At 40.7% G+C, this 13,891-nt stretch overlaps 1 protein-coding gene across 3 annotated transcripts in view; it reads left to right on the top strand.

Moving 5' to 3' along the window:
• The window catches only part of LOC121378952 (acyl-coenzyme A synthetase ACSM3, mitochondrial-like), a 39,672-nt gene extending 27,658 nt beyond the window's left edge, over positions 1-12,014 (top strand). For 2 of the 3 annotated variants that reach the window (XM_041507350.1, XM_041507349.1), the window contains 6 exons: positions 372-446; positions 3,981-4,082; positions 6,460-6,587; positions 9,610-9,709; positions 10,348-10,467; positions 10,974-12,014. In XM_041507350.1, the coding sequence (XP_041363284.1) occupies positions 372-446; positions 3,981-4,082; positions 6,460-6,587; positions 9,610-9,709; positions 10,348-10,467; positions 10,974-11,078 (630 nt within the window). In that variant the 3' untranslated portion in view covers positions 11,079-12,014. Of the gene's footprint in view, positions 1-371; positions 447-3,980; positions 4,083-6,459; positions 6,588-7,444; positions 8,499-9,609; positions 9,710-10,347; positions 10,468-10,973 lie in introns of those variants that run through there. The other variant, XM_041507351.1, reaches the window with a different exon arrangement.
• Positions 12,015-13,891: the final 1,877 nt, after the last annotated feature.

Here is a 13,891-nt window from a genome sequence, read left to right as displayed (position 1 = left end):
AACACCTCCAGTAAATATATACTTTCTGATTTTAATATTCCTTGGAATGGCGACTTGAGAAATATTCATGATTGCACTCTGTGGCGGTACAAGTTATTCTGATTTATTTCAGGAATATACACAGACCTACTAATTACATTATACCGAGATGTCGCGCGGGGGGTGAGGGTTGGGTTGGGGGTTGTGACGGAGAATGCACGTTGTTATTTCCATTGCCATATTGAATAAAGTTACATGTATACTAAATAAAAAGCACCACGCCACCAACATTCCCCCGAAAAAGAGAATACATGTACACGAATCCTTGTGATTTTCACTATTTTTCAACATACCGAGTTTACATTATGATGTTTGTGTAATGTATATTACAGACCCTCACATGTTCGACATTGATGACAGACAGAGAGGAATCAATGGGGAAGGCATTACCAGGCTATGATATGCAGGTTAGCATTATGATTATTTGGACCAGAAACCACTAGCTTCTCATTATACGATTAGTCGCACCGACTTGTCGTTTGCGATCAAATCGTACACCGAGAACACCTATATAGAATACTATACGAGTTTTCGCCAGATATCATTTTTACGAAACGAGTGAACTTCCCAAACGTATCTGACCGAACGAAAGTGAGGTTAGATACGTTTGGGAAGTTCACGAGTTTTGTAAAAATGATATCTAGCGAAAACGAGTTTGGTATTTTATTTATTACCCTCCTTTAAATCACGCAAATTATGAAAAATCAATCAATCAATCAATCAATTTTGCATTTCAAGACCGGATGTTGATTTACATAACTAGCCGGTGCACGACTACATACCGCCGCATTGAGAAATAGTTCGTTGTACTTCCGCTACTTCTCAGTAACGTTTTCAGGGGAGTGATGTAGACGTACTTCCCCATAAATTTCCATCGGGTTTCTTTTTTTAATTTAAAGAAAGCTGTAAGGTACATGCATAAATATACGTTTATTTTCATATTGGGTGAAAAATGGGTAAAACTAATGCATAATTACATATTTTAACAAAACGCCCCCAAGAAACAAATGTTCCCGTTACGCCACTGGTTATGCTTATAATGATGAATTCACAAATCACAACTGACAATAACAATTTGTTGACCAAAAATCCAACCAATAAGAGAATAACAAGTGTTTTTGCAGTTATAAACGTGTAGGTTGCAAAAGCAGCCGAGTTATTACTTTAAGGTCGACGACAGTCAATTTTCGCGCCCTTGTTTTGGCTTTGTACACAATAAATATAGCATATCTTACCGTAATTTCACTTGAAATCCATATTTCGTAAAAGGTACAATTTTTTAATCACAGAATTTTCTTCAAACACATTCAGGTGCTTCAGTAATGTTCGAAAAAAGAAAAACCGGAAACGTCCTGTACCCAGTTTGTGGTTATTGTAAGGAGGTGCAATGTGACGTCATTGGAATTCTGACGTCATTCAAATTCAAAATTAGCTATATTATTACAATGTATCGCCACATTAAAATAAAAACTGGTCTACTAACCTTGACCCCTGTTAAATTTCTACAAGGAGCCAACAACGCTGTTTACAGGTCGGTATATTTAACTTTTTCATAATTCTACAAAAAATATTAAGTTTGTTTTAAAAAATAAAAAACTACCTTTTGTCAAATATATCATATGAAAAAAATTAACGTTGGATATGTTTCATTTATTGTGTACGAAGCCAAAACAAGGGTCCAAAAAGTGACTTTCGTAGACCTTAATAATGATGAATTCACAAATCACAACTGACAATAACAATTTGTAGACCAAAAATCCACATAATAAATAAAATAAATATGTTTAATTATTGTTCTGTTCATTATTTTATTTTAATTTTTTATTTAAAAATATTTCTCGCGCGGTCCAGTTTACATCAACTTTTAATGAATGACATTGCTGAATCGGTGAATGACATTTGTAGTAAAAGTTGTGGATGTTACTGACCTTGACATTAATTATGAATGAAAAAATAGTAACATTATGCTAATAAGGTCGCTGTCCAACCAATCGAAATTGACTCTGTTCCCTGTTGACAAATCAAAATACAGTTTGTAATACGCACCTGGTGGTGCGTACGAAATTTGTACGACACCGCTATATCTTCATCAGGAGGGTAATAAAAATCGGAACGACTTCAGTATATCTTATATACTCTTCAAAAGAAGAAACGCAAAACCACATTGTCGTAACATTTGGAGAATTGATTTAATTATTGAATGGTGAGTCCGATAATTACCAAATGTTGCAGGATTGTTCACAATTCACTCTAGTCCATTGTGAGTAAGTGATAGGACACACCACCAAGGTCAAGGTCATCTGGAGTCATCCGGGTGTGGCCTCCGCGTGTGTTGACAACTGCCTGGCACCGCCTGCCCATTGAAGCAACCAGAGTACGGATGACGTCCCGGGGGATGGTGGCCCACTCGGCCTGCAAGGCTGCTGCCAGCTCGGGCAGGGTCTGGGGCTGTGGTTGTCGCTGTCGGAGGCGTCGGTCCAACTCGTCCCATAGATGCTCAATTGGGTTCAAATCCGGTGATATCGATGGCCAAGGAAGGACATTAATGTTGTTGTTCTGTAGGAAAGCCGTTGTGAAACGTGCTGTGTGAGGCCTGGCGTTGTCATGTTGGAACACTGCGTTGGCGTTGGCCATAACTGGAACGATGTGTGGCCGGAGGATCTGGTCAATGTAGCCCTGTGCATTCAGGTTGCCCTGCACGTGGACCAGGTCAGTTCTGCCAGTGTGTGAGATGGCTGCCCACACCATGACACTACCCCCGCCGAATCTGTCCACTTCCTGCACGCAGTTTGCCGCATAACGTTCACCACGACGCCTATACACGCGACATCTTCCATCATGACGTCGGAGCAGAAATCGGGACTCGTCACTGAACCACACCTGTCTCCATCGCAGTTCAGGCCATTGTCGATGAATCTGGCACCACTGCAGTCGGAGTCGACGGTGTTGTGGTGTTAAGATGACACCTCGAACTGGACGTCTGGCACGAATTCCTACCTCACGTAGGCGGTTCCGTACGGTCTGGTCGGATATCCTGCGCAAACCTGGTATTGCTGCGGCTGTGGAGGTGGCAGTAGTCAATCGTTCCCGAAGGTGGCGTACCCGGATGTAGCGGTCCTGCCCGGGGGTAGTGACCCGTGGTCGACCAGATCTAGGGAGGTCACGTGTTGATCCATGTTGCTGGAGATGGTGCTTGGGGACACATGGAATGCCCTGGCAACGGCCGTTCTGGATTCGCCTGCGTCTAGTCGGCCGATGGCATTGTTTCTCTGCGGTTCACTGAGACGTGGCATGTCCTGGATTGTCAACTGTCGGCCAGATACAGAGGCCAGGCAAGCGAACACCCTGCACTTTTATACTGTCGGTGTTCATGTTGCACGTGCAGACAACGCACGTGCAGTGGTGACATGGTTTGCACGTGGCTGCGTTTTTGCGAATATTCACATTTTGGAACTTTATTGTACAGTAGCTGCGTTTTATCGAATGTAACCGTGGGAATGTGTTTGGGACATGCAATGACCTTATATTCACAAAGCATGAACCGGTAGGAAACATAAAATCGGAGTTATAACCCATTTGTACCCTTTTGCGTTTCTTTTTTTTGAAGAGTATACGTTCCGGTTTTTGTAGGGCTGACAAATCGCACGCAACAAGTCGCGTAATGAGAACTTTACGAAACTCTATAAATCAATGTTTTTAATGTTAAATATTAAAAACTATCTTTGAATAAATTTTTCTGTCCAAGAGAGGCAGTCCAGGCTGGTGGACTGTGTCCCCAGAACAGCATGCTTGAGCTTTAATTGGATATAGGCACGTGCAATACTTATAAGTAAGTAATTATTCAAGTAATCTATTTTTATAAACTTTTAAAACGTTTTTAATTGACATTTTGCTACCGTATTGATAGATGTTAAAGAATCGAGTTCTGTTGTACCATTCAGATTGTGGACGACGACGGGAACGTTGTAGAGCGGGGTACAGAAGGAAACATTGGAATCCGAGTTAGACCACATCGGCCGGTGGGACTGTTTTCACGATACGTTGTAAGTTTTTACTTGTTAGTGCTCTACCTATTCTACCAGAGCAGACTTCAGGTTCCGTATCCGTCCTTCTCTCTGTGTGTGTGTGTGTGTGTGTGTATGTGTGTGTGTGTGTGTGTGTATCTGTCTGTCTGTATAGTTTTTCGGACATATTTTTTTCGCAATGCCTCTAGATATTGTTTTGCTGATATTTTGTATGTAGCTTTATCATGTACTGTTACAGATCAAATTTGACTTTCATGAAGACTTACTTATTTTTGACTGAGATATAGCCTTTGAACGTTTTTTTTTTTTTTAAAGAAGAAGAAAAAAAGGATCACTCCAATAATGTAAGAAAAGGATCAAACGTGTACGTGTTTAGGGCAGTTAAAATTTGTTTTGTTTAACGACACAACTAGAGCGCATTGATTTATTAATCACTGGCTATTGAGTGTCGAATATTTGGTAATTCTGAAATATAGTCTTAGAGAAAACCAGTCAGGGTTTCTGCCAGAGGGTAAAATGGCGGCATACCCAATTTTGTTTTTTTAAAGTTAATATTTTGACAAAATTAATGACTCTTATCATTATTGTATGATTTTCTTAAGCCTAACCCTAAATGTAACCCATTTTCTTTGTGGAGGAGGCCCCCCATAGCCCCTGTTGACTGTGGTTGCATTCAGTAACATAGCGCCATACCCAAACATTTCTTTCTGGCAGAAACACTGCCAGTGGATCTCATATATGCACCATCCCACAGGCAGGGCAGCACATATCATGACAAGTCCAGGGCCGTAGCTAGGATTTTTTGTTTGGGGAGGGGGGGGGGGGGGGCAACTGAGTAGTTAATAGTCTAAAACTCCTTAAACGGTTAAGAAGAAAATTTTCTTTGATTTTCTATAATGCTTTCCGAATTTTTTTCGGGGGGGGGGGGGAACTATATAAGAGGCATCTGTCATATTGGGAACTTCAGTGTGACCGAAGCATGGGGGGACCCGAGGGGGAGGGGGACAGGCCCCCGGACAGACCTAACTCCTCCTACGGCCGAAACCGCTTACGCCCTATGGCACCTAACCTATTTCCGTTGGAATACCCCCCCCCCCCACCCCACCCCGGTCAGTCTAACCGTCGTGCCCTCCAATCTCGATGCCCCCAAGTGTTAACAGTCCATCATAATCAATGGATCCGTTATTAACGTAGCCATAGGTCGATCGCGCAAGTATCGGTCGATCAGGCTGCGCCATCAATGGATCGTCGTTAGGGCAGCCATCGTTAGATCGCGCAAGTATAGCAAGCAATCGATTCTCACTTGATCCCCCACCTAAAACTCACCACGAATCCATCGTTCAATCTACCAGTGGTTAAACTAATAACGGTTCAGTTGGTGGCGCAGCTCGATCGTTAGATGCTTGCGCGATCTATCGATGGTTATGCTAATGGCGGATCCACTGAGGGCGCAGCGCGATCTATCGATGGTTATGCTAACGGCGGATCCACCGAGGACGCAGCGCGATCTATCGATGGTTATGCTAATGGCGGATCCACTGAGGACGCAGCACTATTTACAGATGGTTATGCTAACGACATATCCACTGAGGGTGCCGCGCGATCTATCGATGGTTATGCTAACGACGGATCCACTGAGGGCGCAGCGCGATCTATCGATGGATCCACTGAGGGCGCAGCGCGATCTATCGATGGATATGCTAACGACGGATCCACTGAGGGTGCCGCGCGATCTACTGATGGTTATACTAACGACGGGTCCACTGAGGGCGCAGCACGATCAATAGATGCTTGCGCGATATACAGATATACGATCGAAGTTTTCACGATCTACGGATGGCTACGTTAATGATGGATCCATCGATGACTTGGCGCGATCGATCCATGGCACGTGACATATATTCTAGCTCAAAAATGTTGTTTAATATTTAAATCTCTTGTTGCTTGTCTAACATATTTGATGGAATAGGCCTGTTATGTTAACTTTTAGTACCATATATTTTATTACATAATTAAAATATTTTTATTGTTTAATGGTTCAAATATTGGCCTACGTATATCTCCCCATGCAGCGATTAGAAGTGGTATTGACAATTGAAACATAATAAGTGTAATTAAGAAGTCCCTTCTCCTTCCCAACTGTTAGTACATTTATTTCAAAAGCCGTGGTAAGTGTTATCATGTATGTGGGGAGTGCGTATAAGAGAGGACTGTTGCTGTTACGGATTGCTTTTCTCTCTGGCAAGAACAAGTGTTACAATTTAGAAACCTAAAATGTTCAAGGGTAGGCCGTATTAACTCAGCCTTTGGTTAGTATCAAGTTAACAGGTTTTGTACTGTAAATATTACCATTGCTTGGACACGCTATCACATGGTTATTATTTTTAAATTTTAGAATGATCCCGAAAAGACGGCTTCATGTTACCGTGGTGATTTTTATCTTACTGGAGATAGAGCTTTCATGGACGAGGATAGTTTTATCTTTTTTATTGGTAGGACTGATGACGTCATTATTTCAGCGGGGTAAGTACCTAGAAATATGCTTTCAATATTTCTGTTCCAATTAATGACATTTAGCAGTAGTTTTACAGATGATTTATTCAGGGCAAGGTAATTCTATAATAATTACATTTATTATAAATATGTTTCTTACACACCCGTTGGTGAGAACACCATGTGTTATTTTTGATAACACATAGTTGTTTACACACGTACGTGTGTTAACAATTTCAAGACATATGGCTGGCTGCTCCTAGGTGATGATCAGGTCACCAATGACATACGTCCAATAAGAAACAGCACAGTGGTTCTGGAAATCGATTACACTGACATATATTTAACCTGACAATCATGTGTCTGTGATGCGTAAGGCAGCTACAAGTGCAAAGGGTTGTAAATATATTTTAGTCGATAAAGATGTTAAAAATATATTTGCTTAAAACCTGTTTTTTGAAGATATGTAAGAAATCGAATATTACATTCGTGCCCGAATAAAACATTCGTTGTTTAAAAACGTATTAAACTCGCTTTCGCTCGTTAGAAACATTTTTAAACAACTCGTTGTACAATAAATGTAAGATAAATGGTATCTAACGGCCTCTATGTGATGGTTCCGTCTTTGGGTTGGTAACAAAATATCTCTTATTATCATGAATATCTACGGACGTGTACGTAAATTTCATTTAGGTGTGGTAGTGAACCTTTTAAAGTATGGAGTTCTTTCCTGACTGTATTTAGTATGTGATGTTTATGTATCTTGTATTAGCTTGTGACATTCATTCAGGTATCGTAGTATGGTGACGTTCATTCAGGTATCGTATTGGACCGTTTGAGGTAGAAAATGCTATATTGACTATATTTAGTGTGCGACGTTCATTCAGGTACCGTATTGGACCGTTTAAGGTGGAAAGTGCTCTACTGACTATACTTAATGTGTGACGTTCACTGAGGTATCGTATTGGACCGTTTGAGGTGTAAAGTGCCCTGTTGACTATATTTAGTGTGTGACGTTCATTCAGGTATCGTACTGGACCGTTTGAGGTGGAAAGTGCTCTTTTGGCTATATTTAGTGTGCGACGTTCATTCAGGTATCGTATTGGACCGTTTGAGGTGGAAAGTGCCCTGTTGACTATATTTAGTGTGTGATGTTCATTCGGGTATCGTATTGGACTGTCTGAGGTGGGAAATGCCCTGTTGACTATATTTAGTGTGCGACGTTCATTCACGTATCATATAGGACCGTTCGAGGTGGAAAGTGCCCTGTTGACTATATTTAGTGTGCGATGTTCATTCATGTATAGTATTGGACCGTGTGAGTTTGACTATATTTAGTGTGTGACGTTCATTCACGTATCGTATTGGTTGGACTGTTTGAGGTGGAAAGTGCCCCGCTGACTATATTTAGTGTGCGACGTTCATTCACGTATCGTATTGGACCGTTGGAGGTGTAAAGTGCCCTATTGACTATATTTAGTGTGTGACGTTCATTCACGTATCGTATTGGACCGTTTGAGGTGGAAAGTGCTCTGTTGACTATATTTAGTCTGTGGCGTTCATTCAGGTATTGTATTGGACCGTTTGAGTTGGAAAGTGCCCTGTTGACTATATTTAGTGTGTGACGTTCATTCAGGTATCATATTGGACCGTTTGAGGTGGCAAGTGCTCTGTTGACTATATTTAGTGTGTGACGTTCATTCAGGTAGCGTACTGGACCGTTTGAAGTGAAAAGTGCCCTGTTGACTATATTTAGTGTGTGACGTTCATTCAGGTATTGTCTTGGACCGTTTTAGGTGGCAAGTGCTCTGTTGACTATATTTAGTGTGTGACGTTAATTCAGGTATCGTATTGGACCGTTTCAGGTGGCAAGTGCTCTGTTGACTATATTTAGTGTGTGACGTTCATTCAGGTATCGTATTGGACCGTTTGAAGTGGAAAGTGCCTCGTTGACTATATTTAGTGTGTGACGTTCATTCAGGTATCGTATTGGACTGTTTGAGGTGGCAAGTGCTCTGTTGACTATATTTAGTTTGTGACGTTAATTCAGGTACCGTATTGGACCGTTTGAGTTTGACTATATTTAGTGTGTGACGTTCATTCGCGTATCGTATTGGTTGGACTGTTTGAGGTGGAAAGTGCCCTGTTGACTATATTTAGTGTGCGACATTCATTTACGTATCGTATTGGACCGTTTGAGGTGGAAAGTGCTCTGTTGACTGTGTTTAGTCTGTGGCGTTCATTCAGGTATTGTATTGGACCGTTTGAGATGGAAAGTGCCCTGTTGACTATATTTAGTGTGTGACGTTTATTCAGGTATCGTATTGGACCGTTTGAGTTGGAAAGTGCCCTGTTGACTATATTTAGTGTGTGACGTTCATTCAGGTATCATATTGGACCGTTTGAGGTGGCAAGTGCTCTGTTGACTATATTTAGTGTGTGACGTTCATTCAGGTATCGTATTGGACCGTTTGAAGTGGAAAGTGCCCTGTTGACTATATTTAGTGTGTGACGTTCATTCAGGTATTGTATTGGACCGTTTGAGGTGGCAAGTGCTCTGTTGACTATATTTAGTGTGCTCTGTTGACTATATTTAGTTTGTGACGTTAATTCAGGTACCGTATTGGACCGTTTGAAGTGGAAAGTGCTCTGTTGACTGTGTTTAGTCTGTGTCGTTCATTCAGGTATTGTATTGGACCGTTTGAGATGGAAAGTGCCCTGTTGACTATATTTAGTGTGTGACGTTTATTCAGGTATCGTATTGGACCGTTTGAGTTGGAAAGTGCCCTGTTGACTATATTTAGTGTGTGACGTTCATTCAGGTATCATATTGGACCGTTTGAGGTGGCAAGTGCTCTGTTGACTATATTTAGTGTGTGACGTTCATTCAGGTATCGTATTGGACCGTTTGAAGTGGAAAGTGCCCTGTTGACTATATTTAGTGTGTGACGTTCATTCAGGTATTGTATTGGACCGTTTGAGGTGGCAAGTGCTCTGTTGACTATATTTAGTGTGCTCTGTTGACTATATTTAGTTTGTGACGTTAATTCAGGTACCGTATTGGACCGTTTGAAGTGGAAAGTGCCCTGCTGACACATCCAGCGGTTATCGAATCAGCAGCTGTCAGCAGTCCACACGATATCAGGGGACAGGTAATCACTTCTGTTTTGATCGTTATTCACCAACCAATGCTACATGACACTGACCATATTATATCATTTAGTTTATGTTTTCTACAAAAAAGGCGTTTTAATAAAATAATGATTTTTAACATAGATACACTGTGATGAAGGCGATAATTATTATAAATTTACTTAAGTTTATTGTTCAACACTAAACAACATCGTGACAATTTTCAGTTATGTTAGATTCATAAAAGGTTAGGCCATTAGAGTCAGAGGGAGGCTGGGACTGGAGGCATTTTCAAGAGGTGGATACAGGATTCTGTGAAATGAGGCAGGGACCTGAAAGGGGGGGGGGGGGGGGTCAAGTTTTGAGTGCAATATTGGTACTAAACATGAGGGACAGTTCTAATAGGGTGCACTTCGACTAGGGATAGATGTGGACCTGTGAATATGCATCTCAATCAGTTTTGCCACTTTTACCCTACCATATTTTTAAAATGATAAAAATTTGATTAATAAAACATCACTTAATGCTCCTAAAAGCATCAGCAACTTAAGCAATAAGTATTTGAAAGTTAGTGTCCCTTACCCACACACTTCAGAAATGTTCAACAATTTTTTCAGAGCGCAATAATAAAACCCTAACATCATATTACATACTGCAGATAGTGACGGCGTTCGTGGTACGTACCCCGAACTACGAATCAATGGATGAAGCCACGTTGACCAAGGAGTTGCAGGATCATGTAAAAACGGCCACAGCCCCGTACAAGTATCCAAGAAAGGTGAGACAAACCCTGGTTTAGTTTGGATTAGTAATCGTATCCGAAACATGTATGTCGTACCTTTTAACTTTGCATCAATTTTGTTCTTATGGCAAAGATGTGAAGTTTATATACCATGGAAGAACACTGCATTTTTACTTTTGATAACATATTTACAATACAAATATATATTTATTTTAAATGTTAAAATGTTAATAACATATTGCCGATACCAAATATTAACATCAATATTAACTCTTTAATGTACCAAAGTCACCCCAAGGCTGCGTCAGCCCTGGACATGTATATCTGTGTGCATTTCTTAATGTTGACTGGTACTGGTAATTTAGTTCTATACTAAATAACGCATCTAACGGCATTGTGATTATCATTATTAAAGTTCATGCTGGGGTGTCCTTAAACATTCATTCATTCATTATTTATTAAAGACTCAAAAGAATCAAACGGCCAATAAATCTGTCCATTGATTTAATAACTTTGAAAGATACTATTGTTTTTCATTCCAGATTGTGTTTGTGAAAGAACTTCCCAAAACAGTGAGTGGTAAGATCCGCCGAATTGACTTGAGATCTAGAGCATGGAATGACGCAAAGAAAAAGAGATCATCATAAAAAACCACAGACTGTTGCCGTATTATATACACAGTGGCAGACCCAGGGGTGGGGTGTCTTAGGTCTTTAGTCCCTTTCGAGCACTGCAAATGCTCTAAAACTGTCACAGTGTACAATTAATGTATTATCAATTTACTGAAATTTATAGCTCAGCAAGTGCCTTATTTTAGTTATACCCCTTCCAGAAAACATCTTTGGATCCGCCTCTGAAGTTAATATACTATGGATTATTTATATTGTTCATAATAAACAGTGCAATTATATTGTTTGTGTATATAATTCATATTATAAACATTGTATAATTGATGATTGCAAGTACTGACGTGATGTAAAATTGTCCAGCTAGCTGGTGAATCATCAGGAACGTGCGCGAGGAGGGGTGCATTCTCAAAGCAAGTTGTTTTTGTTTTGTATTGTATTTATAAATATTGTTTTTATTAATATGCATTTACCTGCACTTTCATAATGAAGGAATGAAAGAAAATGTATTTCAAGGCATTTCACACGTTTCCGCAAAATTGTATTTGTAAGAAATTATTTCTCTAAATCATACAGTTGTCCATTGCGAGTAATTGTATTATTTGATTCATCAATTTGCTTCATAACTGTGATGTCTATATATATATATATATATATATATATATATATATATATACATATATTTAAGGTGGGTTTTTAAAAACATATCTATCGGGGATACTTCCAACATCACTGGGGTGTTTATTTTAGAAAAATATGTAATTTGCAACAAAATGTACAACCTTATTAATAATTATGTTAATTAATTCACCAAAAATAGAAGGGTGCATGTGAAAATTACTAGTATATTCTGTATAAATCAGAAACTAGATTTTATGTTTTTTCTTTTTGATACTTTAAATGGCAAAGTTCTGTGAACACGGTCATGTTATTGCAATAAAACAAGGATATCATGTATTTAATGTTCGTGTACTTTTTCATGACAGAAAATAATACAGATTTCTTGATTTTAAGAAATCGAATCTCTACAATAACAAATACTCTCTTCAGATGATAGCAGACAGTGTTATGTTATGTTATGCGAAAGCAGGACACGCTTACTACACTAATGGCTACAGCTGCCTTACCAAAATATTTGTCAATAGAAAGACAGGTAATGATGTGTCGAAATCTCCAGACCTCAATCAGACAGACGGAAAACTCTTCGTACATATTATCCTTCAACCGTTCTAGGCACTGAACATGTTCGACTTTTTCAACTTTGTCGATAACACTCAACAAGACAACTTCAAAAAAGAAAAGAGGTGAATGAAGGTTAGAAGTCAAAAAGTTAGGTTATTGTCTAGGGAAACGTGAGATGATTTTTGTATGTCTGCCTAGTTGTAGTCTGCCATGGAATGCCATTTGCAACAGATCTGGGAGAATGTTTTGTACGAAAAAAAAGAAACAAGTTTGTTTTGTTTAATAATACCATTAGAGCACATTGATTTATTAATTATCAGCTATTAGATGTCAAACATTTGGGTCCACACCCCTCTGTCTCTGTAGGCTTGTGTAGAATCCATTTAAAATTCCAGTAGTGGTCCATGAAATGGAAGGTCAGAAGATGGGGGCCGACAGCTCCCCAGGAGTAGCAAATTAATTAGCATTGTTTCATGGCAGACTGTATTTATTTATTTATTTATTTTACCATTAAGCCTACTATTTCTTTTTTTAAAAACCTGGAATGGAATAAAATGGCTGCGCCCGGTAGCCTATATATACTCTTCAAAAAAAGAAACGCAAAAGGGTACAAATGGGTTATAACTCCGATTTTATGTTTCCTACCGGTTCATGCTTTGTGAATATAAGGTCATTGCATGTCCCAAACACATTCCCACGGTTACATTCGATAAAACGCAGCTACTGTACAATAAAGTTCCAAAATGTGAATATTCGCAAAAACGCAGCCACGTGCAAACCATGTCACCACTGCACGTGCGTTGTCTGCACGTGCAACATGAACACCGACAGTATAAAAGTGCAGGGTGTTCGCTTGCCTGGCCTCTGTATCTGGCCGACAGTTGACAATCCAGGACATGCCACGTCTCAGTGAACCGCAGAGAAACAATGCCATCGGCCGACTAAACGCAGGCGAATCCAGAACGGCCGTTGCCAGGGCATTCCATGTGTCCCCAAGCACCATCTCCAGACTGTGGGACCGTTACCAGCAACATGGATCAACACGTGACCTCCCTAGATCCGGTCGACCACGGGTCACTACCCCCGGGCAGGTTCCGCTACATCCGGGTACGCAACCTTTGGGAACGATTGACTACTGCCACCTCCACAGCCGCAGCAATACCAGGTTTGCGCAGGATATCCGACCAGACCGTACGGAACCGCCTACGTGAGGTAGGAATTCGTGCCAGACGTCCAGTTCGAGGTGTCATCTTAACACCACAACACCGTCGACTCCGACTGCAGTGGTGCCAGATTCATCGACAATGGCCTCAACTGCGATGGAGACAGGTGTGGTTCGGTGACGAGTCCCGATTTCTGCTCCGACGTCATGATGGAAGATGTCGCGTGTATAGGCGTCGTGGTGAACGTTATGCGGCAAACTGCGTGCAGGAAGTGGACAGATTCGGCGGGGGTAGTGTCATGGTGTGGGCAGCCATCTCACACACTGGCAGAACTGACCTGGTCCACGTGCAGGGCAACCTGAATGCACAGGGCTACATTGACCAGATCCTCCGGCCACACATCGTTCCAGTTATGGCCAACGCCAACGCAGTGTTCCAACATGACAACGCCAGGCCTCACACAGCACGTCTCACAACGGCTTTCCTACA

The sequence above is a fragment of the Gigantopelta aegis genome, chromosome 8 (assembly GCF_016097555.1).
Source record: "Gigantopelta aegis isolate Gae_Host chromosome 8, Gae_host_genome, whole genome shotgun sequence".
Lineage (NCBI taxonomy): Eukaryota > Metazoa > Mollusca > Gastropoda > Neomphalida > Peltospiridae > Gigantopelta > Gigantopelta aegis.
The sequence above is the reverse complement of the archived record's forward strand: the minus strand, read 5'-3'. Positions and strand labels throughout refer to the sequence as shown.